General features: G+C 45.5%; 1 protein-coding gene across 6 annotated transcripts in view; it reads left to right on the top strand.

The window, feature by feature from the left end:
* Positions 1 to 5,677: 5,677 nt before the first annotated feature.
* RREB1 (ras responsive element binding protein 1) overlaps positions 5,678 to 16,305 on the top strand; it is a 118,460-nt gene continuing 107,832 nt past the window's right edge. For 2 of the 6 annotated variants that reach the window (XM_079299879.1, XM_079299881.1), the window contains exon 1: positions 5,846 to 6,125. In XM_079299879.1, coding sequence (XP_079156005.1) covers positions 6,086 to 6,125 — 40 coding nt within the window. In that variant the 5' untranslated portion in view covers positions 5,846 to 6,085. The other 4 variants (XM_079299883.1, XM_079299882.1, XM_079299880.1 and 1 more) reach the window with 3 other exon arrangements.

The raw sequence follows: 16,305 nt of genomic DNA, 5'->3' as shown, positions 1-16,305 counted from the left end.
ACCAAAAGATAATAAGTGATGCTTCAGCTGGGTATTGCCACCTTCCTTTAGCTACCAGTGTCTCCTCTGGTGCTACTGCAGCCCTTTGAACAACTGAACATGAAGTCTCTGTTAACATAAGGATTTATTTTGATTGTAAGAGGTTTCAGAATTCACTCTCACTAGCAAATGAGACACAAGGATACACACAGCTGGCTTACTACTTGCCTTCAGGAGGGAAAATAATCACATTGGAGTTAACAATCAATTAGGTGTGAGAGGCTGGGTGGTCAATAAGAATGAAACATGTCAGTACCAAATCACAAGCTGGGCATTAAACACCGACTTCTTTTTGCACACCTGTGTTTTTTTGCATTGCTAGGCAACAAAAGTTTCTGGGCAACAATGCAGAGTTTTAAAACAAGTGAAAGTATTGCAGTGGGTGGCTTTGCCTATTGTTCTCTTACCTGCTCCATCTCTACACAGACACACTTGCACATGGATTATACAACCTGGTTCTGAGGCTTTACATTAGTGATCACAGAACTGTTTGAGAATGTAAATGTCAAACATCTGCATACTAGTTTTTCATGCTGTGTTTTTAAACAGTCTATCGAGGAAGAAGTGGGCTGTGATGCTCCAAAATTTGGGAATCTTAGTTTTTTTCATTTAAAACATACTATTTTTAATATTCCTCTTTAAAGAATTTTTGCTACTAAAACTGTAATAACACTCCTGTGCCTCTGTTGTTTGCTTTGGTTATAAGTCTGAAAAGATATGTCAGTTGATTATCCTTTTAGCTATTCTCTATAGTTATGGTTGTATATCCTGAAAGAATAGGTTTCCCTGAAAGAGTTTAGAAATACTGGTTATTGTTACAATAGTTTAGGTGAATAGTCTATACTACTTTTTACATCCTGAAAATTAGAGCTGGGAAAGGGACCAGTTCATCAAGCTGGTCCAGTCCCAGCAGCAGGGCTGCTCTGCACTGCATCCATCTGCTGGAGACTCCCACAGTGAAAAGACAGAAGGAGAGGGACCAGCAATGACAGCAGCCAGAAACTTCAAGCAGTCCTGCAATATGTCCTACAGGCCATGATCTATGGCAGGGGGGAAAAGTGGTGTGGGTTTCAGAAACACTATCTTCATATTTCCATATGAATCCTTAGCCAAGAGATAGTCTTGGCTGGCTAGGTGAGTCAGCTCAAGGACTGTTTTGCACTGTTGAAATGTCTCAGAGCAAAGAGGGAGCAAACACACTTGATCTTTTGCTGTTTGTTATCACTAACATACTCTATGCTGAGATGGCTTAGTGCCTGGAGAACTACACAGGCATTTTGGGGGAAATACTGGTTTTAATTCCAGCCTTCTACCAGCTTGGGATGTGAGGGAAATTGCTTAAGCATACTGGGATACATGAGCTTTCCTTTCATTCTGTAAAGACTAATATTAAGATAAGTTTGGACTAAAGCTTTGGCCTAGCTCATCCAAAGCTGCCCTTGGATATAGTGAGTGGGGCTGTTGCAGGAGCAGGTTTCACCACTCCCTTGTTTCCCAAGTGCCCAATTTCCAGAAGCCAGGGTAGTTGAGCATGGTGGTGCATCACATTTCCCTGCATGGGGAAAATGGGAATGCTGTAGGATGCTGTGTTTTCAGATAAATGCTCTGAAAGAGTTTGCAGCTCATGTATTATGCTCTTCTGTGTGGTTTTCAGTGTATAAATCCATCAAATTTTCCAAGCAGTTTATAGGAAATATATTTAATTGAACTTTCCCCATTTTACTTTGCATAATTACCCTGCCTCTGCGATAGTCACATCTGTCAGTTCTGCATTAGTTCTTAAAGGATTTTTGAACCAAGAAACCTGTGTCTCAGTTGGAGAAAAAAAAAACAAAAAACCCTCTAAGCAAAAAACAAAGAAAAAAAACCTCAACCCATGAGAAGACTCAGCAATGGCATGTTTGATAATTTAAAGAAATAACTGGTTGAAACATAAAGGAAATTTAAGCATTTCTTTTGGTCTTAGGTTTTATAAAGACTTATTTCTCAAAGCCCTCGGGGCTGTATTCTCTGATCCTCCAAGCAGGCTTTTCCCTGCGTTAGCATGTCAGGAGAGTTCTCCCTCTTGGCACGAGTGAGGACATCAGGAAAAAGATGGCAGCAAGGGGACTCCGGATGCTGAGCAGGCACAAGCTCAGGCAGAGCACGGGGCCTCAGATGCCTCTGACATCCTCTGTGGCTGGATAGCCACACATCAGGGTGAGAGAGGTGGGGCTTGGCAGCTGCTGTTTTCAGGGCCCAGTCCTTTCTCTTAGAATATAAAATTCTCCTGGTTAGTCAGAGAACTGCCTTGCTCTAAGCTGCTTTGACTGAAAGAGATGTGTAGATTTGCAACAAATTACAGTAACTTCCAAATACTATGATATAAACCAGATAATGTTGATAATGTCTCATAATTTGGGGGAAAAAAAAGATTTTCTAGCTAACCTTTAACTACTCTCTTAATGCTAATGTTAGCTTTAGTCTCTGTGCTTTAAGACATACTCAAGTTGTGGCTTTCGTATAAGCTATACATCCTGTTTTTCTTCTCTCCTTGAATAACCTTTTATCAGCATCTCTGATATTTGAATTGTGGGTGGGGGCCGAGTTGTCCTTTTCTTGGGACCACAGCAGGTGGCTTTTGTCACCAACATTGCTGTGTCACCCAATGGTGCCAATGAGTTTGATAACACACTAAACACCTTCACAAAACTATTCTTTTTATATCTGCTATTGTTCATTGTATTTAACATCACTGTGAAGGATCAGAGAAGTGTGTGAGGGTTACACAGAAGCCAGAGAAAGTCTTTTTGCTCCTTAGTGTGGTTTATTACCACTGTGGGTATTCATGTCTCAATATCCAGGAAGTATAGAAAATATGAATAGTCCCAGCAGAAAAAAAGACTTATAACTTATCTTGTCACAAAGCGGTCAGAGGAGAGGGGATAAACCACAGTAATGCAAATGGTAAAAAGTGCAGAGTGCAGAGGATACCTGTATCATATAAGCCATGTAGTAACATTTTGGGAGAGTCATTCATAAAAGTGGGGTTTATTAGACAGAAATTACCTCTATCTTCTCTTTGACTGTAATATGCAATAGAAAAAAACCTTCAAATTCAGTACTAGACCACAGTGGTTTTTTTTACCTCTCTGATGCATTATAAAAATTAAAATGACAGAAAGCTGAAAGACTGAATTATTTCATTTCTCTTGCCCACCAATAACCCAGAATTAGAATTAATTCCTTAACTGTTAAACGACTTTTAAAAGACTTTTTTACTATTTTATAAACCCTAATAGTTAATGGGGGGTATAAGTTATTACATAAATTTTTTTCATTGTTGGTGTGTTTTTGTTGTTGTTGTTTTTTGTTGTTTTTTTTTTTTTTTAATTTTTAGTATTAATGTAACACAGTATGTACTGCTTCATCCTTCATTCCACCTTTCTGAAAGAATAGGGATAAATGCTATTAAAAAAACTATCTGTATATTTTCTCCAAATACAAAAATAATGATTTTTTTTTTCCCAATTTGAGTTTTACATGTCCACCTTTCTAGAGTAGATTTCAGAGGCTGAATAGAGAAACACTTGTTTTTTTATCTGCTTGCTAAATTTCTGGCATCAAAGGGCTCTTAAGCACCTCCAAGGTTAAAAAATACATTAAGGATGGGAATCTTCATATTGAGGTAGTCCAAAATGTCTCCAAGACAATTCTAGAAATATTAGGCAGAGGTCAATGAGACATGCAATGCTAACCTCCAAATATGATTACCCACACAGGAATTTTCACCAGTTTCAATTGCAGTCATTTGTGTAAATAAATGGCTGTGCAAACCAGGCCCAGTGTCCGTGAGTTTGTATGTGTGTACCATGAAGGCTTAAATCACAGCAGTCTTCCAATGTAAATAGAAAGTTTCAAGGGCTGAGCCTGAGATGGACAAACTGCTCAGGTTTTTGATGAATTGGATGCCTGACCGCAAGAGATACTGAAGATGCAAACTGGCTGCAAAGCTGCTGAACTTACCAGCAGTTCTGCCACTGCAGGTTGGCAGGTACAAAGGAGACAGAGACTAAAAGGTTAAAGATACTTTGCTAGCAATTTATTTTTAATGGCTTTCCTTTACTGTTTTTTGGTAAAATAAGAACCTAGGAAAAATGAGAATGTGCTTTCTCCTGTTTGTGGCTAATATTGTGGGGCAAACTATGATATCGTTCTGTCAGTCAGCAACTCTGCTTGGGTAGATGTGCACAGAACTCAGTACAGAGCAGATGACAAAAATTCCACCTCCAGAAACCACCACAACAAACACATACAAGTTAAAGTGGCAGTTTCATGTTCTGAATGCATGTGTGCTACCTTTCGGTTTTGCAGTTGTGGCATTTCCCAGTTTCAGTTCATCAGACCTGCAGGTGCTTTACTTTGGAGTGCAGAAGGGAAGTAGTTTATTCATGATATGAATCACAGCTCATGTCTCTGAGACAGGACCTGTGTATTCCTGACCTGTATGCTCTCATCCAGCATTTGAAAAAATGGTGCAAATAATCGTGACATCTTACATGCAAGACTGTAAAAAGAGACAGTTGAGGGCTTAGGCCACATACCTGGAATTTAGCCTTCTTTTCCACATTAAACCCTTTTCAATCAGGAGATACAATACCATGTAAGCTGGCACTAGCCTTTTGCATAGATGTCATGACTTGATTTCTTTGAAAAACAGGCAGAGACTCCAGGTTCCACCTCACCAATAATATCTTTAAAAGGCCCAGTTTTAGCAGTTCTAGATATAGTGTAAATAACCATCTCCTTAAAGGTAAACTGGTTCCTCCTATACTCGTTAAGCACTCCTCAGAAGCAGTGTTGGTTTACTTTTCTTTTTTTTTCCCATCGAGCTTTCAGGATGGAATATTGCCAGGTATTTTGTTTTTATGTACTGTTACTATTTGTCACACAACTCTAAACCGGTACTAGCTTTGCAGAGTGAAATCCTCACCATTCTGAACACCTCTCCATCACTTGTTGAGCCTCCTACACCTTTGAACTTCCACTGCAGGGGAAGTGAAGGACTGTGCAGTGTTAACTACCTGTACGTGCAATCGGCTGCATCTCGCCTTTGATTAGACACAGCATTTGCATCTCCTGTTCCCGTGCTGATGTTCACGGTTCTGTTAAATGTAACGCGTCCTTTAAGTGTGGATAGATGACTGACTCTTGCAAGGACCCAAACCGCGCAAGGGCGAAAAGTTCTGAGGAAACAACCACAGCCAGGATCTGACTTCTGCCCGCGGAGCAGTTGCGGCCGCTGTACCTGGCGAGGCACCGGGCTGGGAGGCGGAGGAGGATGCACAGACATTTCCACGGCAGCGGAGAGCCCCGGTGAATTCGTTAGAGCCGGCGGCGCGGCACCGCCAGCGGCGGCTGCGGATGCGCTCCAGCCCCGACCCGGGAAAGCGGCCGGGGGACACGCTCGCCGGGCCGGGTGCACGGCCGGCCGGGCCCGCCCGGAGAGCCCCGCGGGCGCGGCCGCCGGAGCAGCGGGAGGGCGCGGGGCGCCGCGTGGCACCTGGCCGCCCCCCCGCTCCCCCGCGCCTGCCCCGGGCATCCCGCTGCTGCGCTGCCGGGCGGAGAAGGGAGGGACGGAGGAAGGGTGGGGGGGAAAGTTGTGCTCACTCCTCTCCTTGGAGGCGCCCCTCCCTCCCCGCGACGAGGGCGAGTTAGAGATGCTATTTGCAACAGGCTGCTGCTGCTGCTGCCGCGGTAGCGCGTCCCCGGGAGAGGAGCCGGAGCGACACGTGATGTGTCTCCTTATCAGGGTGCGCGGGGCAGCGCGGGGGCGGGCAGGGGGCGGGGGCGCCCGCGGAGCGCGGCGCGGCGGGGTCCCTAACCGTGCCCATCTCTCCCCTCCAGGGAGGCGCGGAGGACGGGAAGTTAGAGCGGAGTTGATGAACTTTGCACATCCACAGAAACGCCATTTTGATTCCTTTTTCCGGAACAAGTTTGCGGCTCCCTCCCGTGCGCGCTCCCCCCGGCGCGCCCCCGCGCCCCCCCGGCGGCCCATCCTCCCGGCATGTCGCGGCGCAAGCAGCCCAGCCCCAGCAAAGTCCGGCGTAAGTACCGCGGGGCTGCCCGGCCGCCGCGCTCCTCACAAAGGGCAGGAGCGTGCCTTAACTCCGCAGGGATCTATTGCTTTTTTTTTTTTTTTTTTTTTTCCTCTTCTTTCTTAAGGGGGGGGGCAGAAAGAAAGATGAGGAAAAATAAACTTATGGGAGGGGGCAGGCGCGGGGGTGAGGACGTTGCAGCGTGTCGGCTGGTCGTGCGACTTATTTAAAAAATGAAATGCTTGTTAGAGGGGGGAAAAGTTTCCTTTTAAAAGAAAAAAAAAAGGAGGAAAAAAGTTTGGCTGGCAGCGGTGGAGATGATGATGAGTTCGTGCAGCCTCCCTCTTCCCTTCCCCCGCTCCTCCCTCTCCTCTCCTCCCTCCGCGGCTCCTGTTTTTTTTTTTTTTTTTTTTTTTTTCCCTTCCCTGTTGCAGACTTTCTACCAACCAGCGGCACCAGCCGCGGCGTTTTGCCTTCAGGACCTGATGCTCATCCATATTAAACCGTCTGAGCTCAGGAATCCGGCCAGATCATCCCCCCCCTCCTGCTGCAAAGTTTATTTTTAACCAGCCACCGCCACAATTTGGATGGGGCTGCGAGGAAGCAACATCTTCTAGCCCGGCTCGCCCCCGTCTCCCGAGCTTGCCTTTTAACTTTTCCTTCGGGCTTATTTTGCTGCCGGCGGTGGCGGCGGGTCCCGCGGCGGCCGCTGCCCGCTGTTCCCGGCTGGGAGGGCCGCGCCGGCGCTGGGAAGTTGGGATGAAGGCGCCCCTTCTCCGCAGGTAGAGCCGGCTTGCGCCGCGCATCTCTCCGCTGACTTTCCGCTCCCCCGGCAGGGCCGGACGGCCGCGCCTGCCTTTCCTCGGCACCCTGGTACCTCTCCCCTCTCTTCTCTACCCCTCTTCCTTACTTTATTTGATTTTTTTCGCCTTTCCTCCACTTTCTCCACCCGCCCCCCCGCGTTCCTCCCCCCCCGTCCCGGTAGGGACGTGCGTGTCCTTTCCCCTCCGGCCTGCGCGGTGGGGGCGGGGGGAGCGGTGCCCGGGGAGGGCGGGGGGCGCTGCCCCCCGTGGGTCCCCCCCGTCCCGCTGCCTTTGTGCGGTGCCAGGAACACATCCCTACGCGGCGGGGCCAGCGGCGGGCAGGGACGCCTGGGCGGCGTCACCACTACAGGAAGGAGTCGGGCAGCATCCGAAGCTGAGGAGGGGTGTCCGGGCCCTCGCCCCCTTCAGCCCCATCTTGGCGTGGGGGGGCAGCGGCGAGGCAGAGGTGACCCCCGTCCCGCAGTGGCGGTGTCTGAGGTGAAAACAAAGTTTGTGGCGGCGCGGCTGCCGCCCCCCCGGGTGCCCGGTGCGGATGGGAGCCGGCCGAGCCCCGTCTCTGGGCGACTGCGCTCCCTCCCCATCGCCGTTGCTACGGGCCGGGCACCCCCGGCGGCGCCGCGGGGGCCGCGCTGAGGATGCGAGCAGCTCCTCCTGCCCGGCTCGCAGCGCTCGGGCTCGGCATCCCCCCGCCCGTCCGCCCAGGGTGAGGGGGCGCGGGGGTCGCGGGCCGGGCCGGGCCGGGTCGGGCGGGGAGTGGGGATGAGATGCTGCAACTTTTTTTTTTTTTTTTTTTTTTTTTTTTTTTTCACCAGAGGAGGGAGGGCGGTGGATTGAACTTTGTCATGTCGCAGATAAGTTTCCTTTGGCTTCTTCTCCCTGCACTTCTCCCCCGCCTCCCTCCGCACGCACGCTTGGGTTTTTTCTTCTTTTTTTTCGTTTTTAAATAATTTTCCCCGTTCCACCTCCCGGCTGCGATGCCTTCGCCTGCTCGGCATCCTGGCGGGGTTGCGCAGAAGGAGGAGAGCGCTTCTCCTGGCTCAGCACATTTCCCGGCCCGGGCCGCTCTGCTGGGCTGCGCACCCCGCGGAGGCCCGGGCGCCTCCTGCCCCGCCGCCCTCCCTCGCACGGCCGCGCCGCCCCGGCCGAACCGCGGCTGATGCTCTGGTCCTGCTCGCCGGGAGCCAGCATCCTGCCCGGGAGCCGCCGGGCTCAGTGCTGGAGGGAACGCGGGGGGGGATGCCAGCCATTCGGTTTTAATCCCAACTCCCTCTTTGGCCTGTTTTCTCTTGGAGATAAGATCAAGTGTATTTACTTATTTGAGAAAGTAAACATCTAGTTCAGTGTGATTTGGGGTCTGGGAGAGACGGCGAGTGCAGTGGATGTTTTCTGCCATTCCAACATCCAGCCCCATTCCTTGGAAAAGAAATTGCTTATTAACAACAGGAGCAGTTGCTAAATAACGCCGTGTTGTCACCCCTACAGTGCACAGTAGACAGCTGTTGGGATGGCTGAAGTTTTTTCGTTGAGGTCGGTCGTTTTGACACAAGCACTGAGTTTTGTTACCGCAGTTCCTGTTTTCCACAGGGTCAGCGTGCGTGAAAGGGATGCAGTGACTCAGGGTCAGGCCAGCCATATTTGTTTTAGGTTTTAATTTTCTCTTTGAAGACTTAAGGGTATATAGTCTTTGCTTGGTGTGCCTGCATAATGCCGATTAGCCTTAACTGGAGTTGGGTACATCCAGGAAAGAATAGGCCCTTTTGTTTGTTAGAAACCCAGAAACAGCATGAATCCATCATCCAATCAATCAGAGTACCAGGGCTCTCCCTCACCTGCCGGCAGGGACACATCCAGCCTCTCATGCTGCAGGGCAGCTGTTCCTGACCCAGTGTGGCCTCTTCTGCTCCCTCACCTTCCTCCTCCTGGCATCCGTATTTGGAACTGAATTCATGTAGCTGGAAAAACATCATCCTTTAAGTGCAACTGACTAAACTTTTATTCTGCATTCATTTCAGAGCTTCTAGTTGTCAAATTGTTGTTTGCCCGTCAGAAGTGACTGTATATGTAGCTACTCTTACACATTGCTTTTGAGAACTAACAATGCTAAAGAATATATATATATATATATTTGGCTTATATAGCAGGTTGTTGACTGTTTTTCTAAGTTTTTGGTTGGTTTTTTTTTCCTCACATGGACCTGGGTGTTTGAAGCATCACTTGCAGATTTCAGTGTAATGAAGCATCTATTCTGAGTTAGCTCACTCAGGTTGTGATCCCATTCTTAACTCTTTACAATATTCAGCGACGCTCTGACAAAATGGCTTTTCTTTTTGACTGAGGATTGGGAAGTAACTTCAAAACTGGGAAAACTGAATCTCTTCATTACCTGTCAGTAGTATGTGTGATCTTTTGGTACCAGAGATAAGTGCAGTGTTTCCCAAAGTGTACAAACATTGACCTGTGTAGTGCTTTCCTCACTCCTTAAGGACATCACTTTGCCCATGTTGAAGTAACACTACAGTCATAACAGTAGCTTGACTTCAGTCTGTGAAACTTTATTTTTAAACAGAAAAAGTTTGAATTGCTCTCAGTGGGATTGGATTTCTCATTTAAATAAAAATTATTTATTTAATTTATTTAAGTGATGCACTTACACTGTATAGATTAAAAACATATAGATAAATCCCTTTGGTTATGTTCATTATCCCTTGTAAAAGTAGGTGGTGCTTAGAAGGTCATAGGATAAGTGTTGCTAAGCAGCTAAACAGAAGGATGCTAAAATTAACCTGAGTGTTTTTGAAAAGGATTCACTTTTTAAGTTGCAGTAATTTTTTAATTGACTTAAAATACACCTTTTGCTAGTAAGACATCAGAAAAAAAAATACTTAGATGCATAAGTAAAGCTTCCTAGGGTACTGTGTCAAATGTTCAAATTACCTACATACAGGAGTAATTCTACCCTCTCCCAGTATGCCTAAATTTTACTAACATCAGGCCTTCAATTTGTGCCCTTTTCAAATGTCCTTCCAGGGTTATCTGTTGCTCCAGGAGCATCTGATGTATGTTGGATAGCAGCCGGTAGGGACAGTCTTGGGAAAAAAGAAACTGCAGAAGTTCCCCAGGAACAGTCAGAAAACAAGTAAATCCTGTTAGTCTGAAATCTATGCATGTGTGGAAAAAGCCCCTTTTAACTTTTTGATGAATGATGCCTAAATTTGGAAATCTCTGTTTTAGGTGTACACTCTTAAAACATGTGAAATCATGTCTTCCTCTTTCAGCACGATAAAGGTTGTTTTGAAATGAGTGTGTTATTGGACCGTGTTACTAGACCAGTTTGCTGCTTTGTTGATGTGGTAGCTTCTTTCTTGGGAGATAATTGTCCGTAGAGGAGGATGGCAGTGCTGCTTTTTCTTTTCCTGAAGGTAGTGAGAATGCTTGTTGCTCTCTGTCTTCTGCCTCCTTTCTGAATGCCAGCAAGATGGACAGTCATAGGGTTATAGCTTTAAAATATGCCTTTTCAACAGCATTCTAAAACTTGGAAAAGGGCCAGAAACTGCTTCGTGTTCTTTTGAGAACAGCTTTATCATGGATGGAGTGCTCAGGTACCCTGCAGCTTTGCTGGAAAGTCTCTTAAGGAGCAGATGTAAACTTTGAGGGTGAGAAGGAATTGCCTTCTGAGACACTGCAACAGCTTTTTTCTTGTTCTGGGGTGGGAGGTTTGACTTGACTAGTTGCTGTTCAGCAGTCAAAGCAGATTTTCTCTGGGGTGACATATGAGGAATCCTTTCTCTGTGTGCATTGTTTTATTTTGTTTGCTTGCTTGCTGCTTTCCTTTTAATACCCTACATAAACCAGCACCTGTGGGAGCTGTGGCTTCCCCCTCTCCCCCACGCACGTTTAGAAGAATCTTTACAGGCAGTGATTTCAAAAGCAGGACTTGGGTATTTTTGGGAATGTCACTCTCTGGTGATACAGTGAAAAGTTAAGGTATTTGTGTGGAGCCAGGACGGGCTTGAAACTTGCAGAGCTTTGCCAGGCCAGGTTTGGTTATCAGTGTTTGATTACAAATGAACATAGGTGAGGCTGGCTGAGGTGGGAAGTGCTGGCTCTGTTCTGGGGTACTTCTGAACAGGAATTTCAGGAGCATTGACTCTTTGTTCTTCTTTGGTGCAAGAAATCTGATGATGGCTTATCTTTGATGTCTGCCAGTGATGTTTTTCCCACCTGAAGGTGTTCCCTCCACCTCACCCTATACCACTCTGTTTTGAATAGCAACATTTGAGGGCCGGTGACTTAAAAGAATACAAACTTCTGAGACAGCAGTACCACAGCATCTCACCCTCCTTCCTTCAGCATTTTTCTTGGAGCAGGGTGACAGAACTTATTTAGAACTTGTGCTAATGTTTTATTATGAAATGTTGAAAGTAGAAATAATTGCCAGCTGGGGCATATGCTCTGGGTTCCTGTTGGGTGGCTCGTTCATGTTGTGGTGGAAAAAGGGTCAGAACAAGGAAAAGGGCCTGGACAAAAAGGAGGAGAGTCAGTGGGATACTTGGCTTGTGGCTGTGCTGGTATGAAACCTGTTAGAGCAGCCTCATGCAGTCAGAGAGGAATTGTCTTGATGTCACTGAGCAATGCCTGGACCTGTGCTTCCTTTAGAAACAACACAGGCCTTCAAGTGTATCCTGCTCTTATTTTTTTTTTCCTATTAATATTGCAGCCTTCAGGTTGGCCAGCCTAGCAATCAATAAAGGAGGTTGCCTTTGACTAGGTGCTTTACAAAAATACATAGTTGATGGGTGGTGACTGTTTATTCAGAGTGATTCAACTAAGTAAGGCTAAGGGAATCTGAATACCTCTTTAAAGATGTAGAGAGAGGCAGCTGTTTCAACAGCAGGATTCATCTGCAGAGTCACAGTCATCCACAGAGGTGTTACAGCAAGGGAAAAGAAAAACTGTGAAAATCCCCCAGGGCATTGTTAGGCTTCTGAGCTAAAACAGGTATTCCAAGGACCATTAGAGAGGAAGGCCTTTCAGGCCTTGATGACCTCTCCTGTCTCCTTTGCAAATCTTCCTGTAGAAGCATGTGGAATGCAACTTTCAAATTTGTTTTCCTGCATCTAACTTTCCCGAGTAAAAATGTTTTTTGTTTAATCTTATTTATTTATATAATCTGAGAGCTTCGAAAGACCCTTTTCCTTTTGAAGAAGACATCCCCACATACTGCTGTCTGAAATTTCTTTGAAGATCCATTTGCACAAGGGATGTTATTTGTGTAAGGCTCTGAAAAAGTGTGGGAAAGGTGCTTGCAGACAATGGCCAAGTGACTTCCCAGTGTAATTTTTGTCAGCTTTGAAAAATGGAATTTAGACTTCCAAGTCACTCTGGATAAAAAACGTGTTAAGCATCTTGGAAATTTTCTGTGCTGATGTACCAAGTGACTTGTTAATTTGGTTCTAAAAGAGAAAGATGTTTTGTGATTAATAGTGCAATTGCCAGCCTCTCATACATGTAGTACTTCTCCACTTGGCATCTCCTGGTAGATACTTTAACAGGTGTTAGCATGTGCTTTCTTGAAACAGCACAAATGTACCCGTAGGTGTTTTAGGAATGGGGGCTTGCATCATCTGTCCTTTGAAAATGGAGGATGATCAGCCGTTGACAAACTTTTTTTAGTTAATTTAGGTATGTGCTTCCTGTGTGAGGATGAGAGGAACAAAATGTTCACATTGAAGTGTATCTGGCCTTTGCTTTTATTGTGTGTGATTAGCTGGCTTTAACTGGAGCCCTTGTTAGTGCTGTTTCGTACAGCAGGTGATGTCAGTGTTCAGGTGTATCGGTACCTGGGAGTGCTTTGCTTAGAGCTCTTGCATCACAGCAATAAATTCCACTGCTGTGTTCAGACTGGACTCCTTCACACTGGTAACATTAGGGCTTGGACAATGGAGAACTGCTTTGGATTTTGCACCAATACACAGTACTACTTACTCGTCAATTTGGACCACTCACAGTTTTGGGTAGGAGCCTAGTTTAAGTTCCTGTTTTTGCTACACAAACTGTATTTTCTTCATTAAATTAAGTTAATCACATCTCATGGCTGTTTGTGTTTTGAGAACATAAGAAGCAGCTAGGTCATGAATACCCATGTGCTGTTCCTCATTCAAGTGTGCATCTTTTTCTAATGTTGATGCAGTTTCCAGTGTATGGAGGAAACACACAGGGTGTCTGTGGCATCTTGTGCATGTGCTCGCCTGCTTCATCCCCTCCTCCCCAAAAGCTTTAAGGTATCCTGAATTGGTCTTCAGCTGGATAACTTGCAGCACAGCTCACATACTTGGCTGTATGTCCATCCTTATGCTTTTGGGTGGGAGGAAGAAGGCCTGCAGAAGGAGGCTTGCTTTCTAAGCAAGACACTGAAGGTTCAGGAAGTGGAAGTGCATGCTGTAGAACACAGCTTAGTAGAGCTGTGGCTGGATTACTAAGGGATTCCATTTGTGAGATTTGACTGTATTTTCCAGAGGAAGAGCTATGAGTGCAGTAAGAGAAGTGCTTCACTACAGAGATGTAACTTCTTGCATTTAGTTGTTGAGTATATTCCTTTTGTTCTGTTCTTCCAACCACTGCAGGTATCATTTGTTTTTCTTCCTGATTAGATGGCTCAGCCAGGTGTTGCTAAGCACATCATACTATATTTCCAAGTAAGGTTCAAGACTGTGAACATTGGCAGCTTCTGGAAGAAGTCTTGGAGCAACTTTCCAGCCTGTACAGCATATAGGTGGCTTTTCTGCTTGGTAGGATTTCCTGTCACTCTCTGGACTGTCAGGAGCCTGACTGCCCATGTTATAAAAGGGTAAAGAGAGCTGTGTCACAGTGCCCCTGTCTTCCTGGTGTAAACTTGCTTTATTGTTGGAAACTGATTTTGTTCAAAAGGGTAAGAATTTTTTTTTCATATCAGCATTGCCTACAGTTTGTGGGAGAAATATTCCCCATCCTCTGTCTCCATTCCTCCTTTTTTGCAAAATGGCAGTGTCTTTTTGCTGAGCATACAGTGGCTACCGTGTTCAGCCAAAGCAGGGGTGAATTTCTAGGGGTGAGGGAAATGATCCATACCTTAGAGTGGATGCCAGTTACCTTGGGAGGAAGCCATGCAGATTATAAACTCTGCAGGAAGGATCTGGTAGATTCTGTAGACTCTGCGGCCTCAGTAACTGCAGTTTCAAGCAGTTCCCAATCTCTGCTTGGAACTTGTAAGCTCTTTAAATCTAGTGACTGAGGATTTTCCATGCTTCCCTTTTCCCTAGAGGGAAAAAAAAAAAAGGGTAGAAATACCTAGTAAGGTTTCTAATTTTAAATGCTCAAAAGCCAACAAACAAAAGTTGAGGTGTTCACAGAACGATGAAGCAGATAAGGTGAACACAGATCATGCAGATCGTGCCCCGTTACAGTTGCTGTTCCGTGTTTAAAAAATCAATAGATACGTAAATAGTAGGTAAAAGTGGAAAACGTGTCTTCATTTGAGTCAACAGCAAAATTCTTTCAGGTTTCTCTGGACTAAGATTTTATGTGAGGTATATACAGCATGAAAGATGCCAGGAAACTTTAAAAAAACTGAAATACTAATAGTGTATTTGTACTTTTTGGTGTTTGAAATTTCTACAGGTGTAGTTACAGTCAGTGCATCTGTTTTAGGAGCTTGTTTGATAAACAGCAAATGGAATTTGTGATATAATGGTCTGTTTTGACTAAATTCTTCCATCCAGGTTTTGGGCATCATTGCAAATGTGGCCATTGCTATGTCCTTCTTTTAAATCCTAGAGGTTGTTCTTTTACTTTCTTGAGTGTATTCAGTCTGGTGAGTAGGAGGAAGACTTGTCCTTCCCAGGCCTGTCCTTCCCTGCAGGAGGAGGGGAATGTAGAGAATTCTCCCCGAGGATGGATTTGGGACAGAGATGGCCCCTGTGTGTTTGGGGCCAGAGTTTTTATTTGCACCCTTGCGTAACCGAGTCTCCATAGAAAGAGATGTGGGTTAGTGGCTTTGCAACGCCACATAGGCCACAGGCTTGCACGTGGCCGTGCTCTGCCCCAGAGCCAACATGTGCTAGACTACATTGGAGATGTGCTGATGCCTCCCTGGGGTTGTCCTGGAGATTCAGCACAGAAGGATCTGCTGGTGACTGACTTTAGACCTTGCGCATTGGCAGCCTCTCTGGTGCTTGCACGGCCCCAATCGACTGACTTGCACTAAATGTTTCCGTTTGTGTGCTCGCTGCCTTTTCAAAATGATTGCTAAAAAGTATTTAGGCCAAAAATAATCTACACTGGACAAGAAGATGCCAGCAGCATGTGCAAATTGTATGCTGTAGTTACTGTCCCAGCTACTAATTCAAACAGAGCTGCACAGATGTGGATTAGGAAAGTCCAGACTGCTGATTTTAAAATTTCCAGTATTCTGGTGATGGATGTTTATGTGAGCTGCCTAGTCCAAAGACCCAGGAAATGAACTGGTGGTGGTCTTTGTTTAATTCCTGGTATACAGATGCCAAGTGTTATGCTTTGATTTCCTACTCTGTAAACTCTTCGGGGCAGGGATCAGCATTCAATTACTGAGTTTTGAAAAGCCACCTAACACACTGTGGAACCGACCTGCACAGCACTACCTCAGTATAAATGTTTAATTATAACTATCTTCTTACCCCATAGTGGATCCTTTCCAGATACCAAGGTAGAGGCATGCTGGGAACCTGCACTGCTCCTGCTGAGGTGTCTCCTTATAAATAGACAGCTTTGGTTGCGAAGCAGCATTTGGGCAGCTCTCATAAATGCCTGCTTTGCACGTGAGGGGACAGGTTATTTATTGGTTTATTTTCTAGGTGGTGTAGGTGCAAATATATACACATGTTCGAGAGCCTGCCTCTGGTTGTTTGGTTGAGAAGCAAACACATTCCTAACTTTCTTATGTGTTCTAAACCATCAGTCAAATCGCATCCTTCTTTCTCCTTTTTGCTTTGGGTCTGTATGTAAAGGGAACAAATGTTAGCATTCTTAAATTAGGCAATTAGAAAAATAAACTGGGAATACAAAGATGTCACCCCCTCAGTATGTCACTTCCCAAGACTGAAATGCAGTTGCTGGCTGTTAACCATTCACAAAGTAATTTAATTCTGTTGCCTTGAATGACTTGTGTTGTAGTTTTAAACTGAATTCTTAAATCATCCCAAAAGTGATGTATGTATCATTCATTATGTTTATACAGCATAAAAGCATATGGAGTAATGGAAACATCTAGAAATTAGACCTCCAGAGAAGACTCCCATTTTAATCAGGTTACTTACTTGGATTAAACCAACCCAAATTTAAAACACATGGGC

This window comes from Erithacus rubecula (genome assembly GCF_903797595.1).
Source record: "Erithacus rubecula genome assembly, chromosome: 3".
Lineage (NCBI taxonomy): Eukaryota > Metazoa > Chordata > Aves > Passeriformes > Muscicapidae > Erithacus > Erithacus rubecula.
This window is presented reverse-complemented; position numbering and strand designations above follow the sequence as displayed.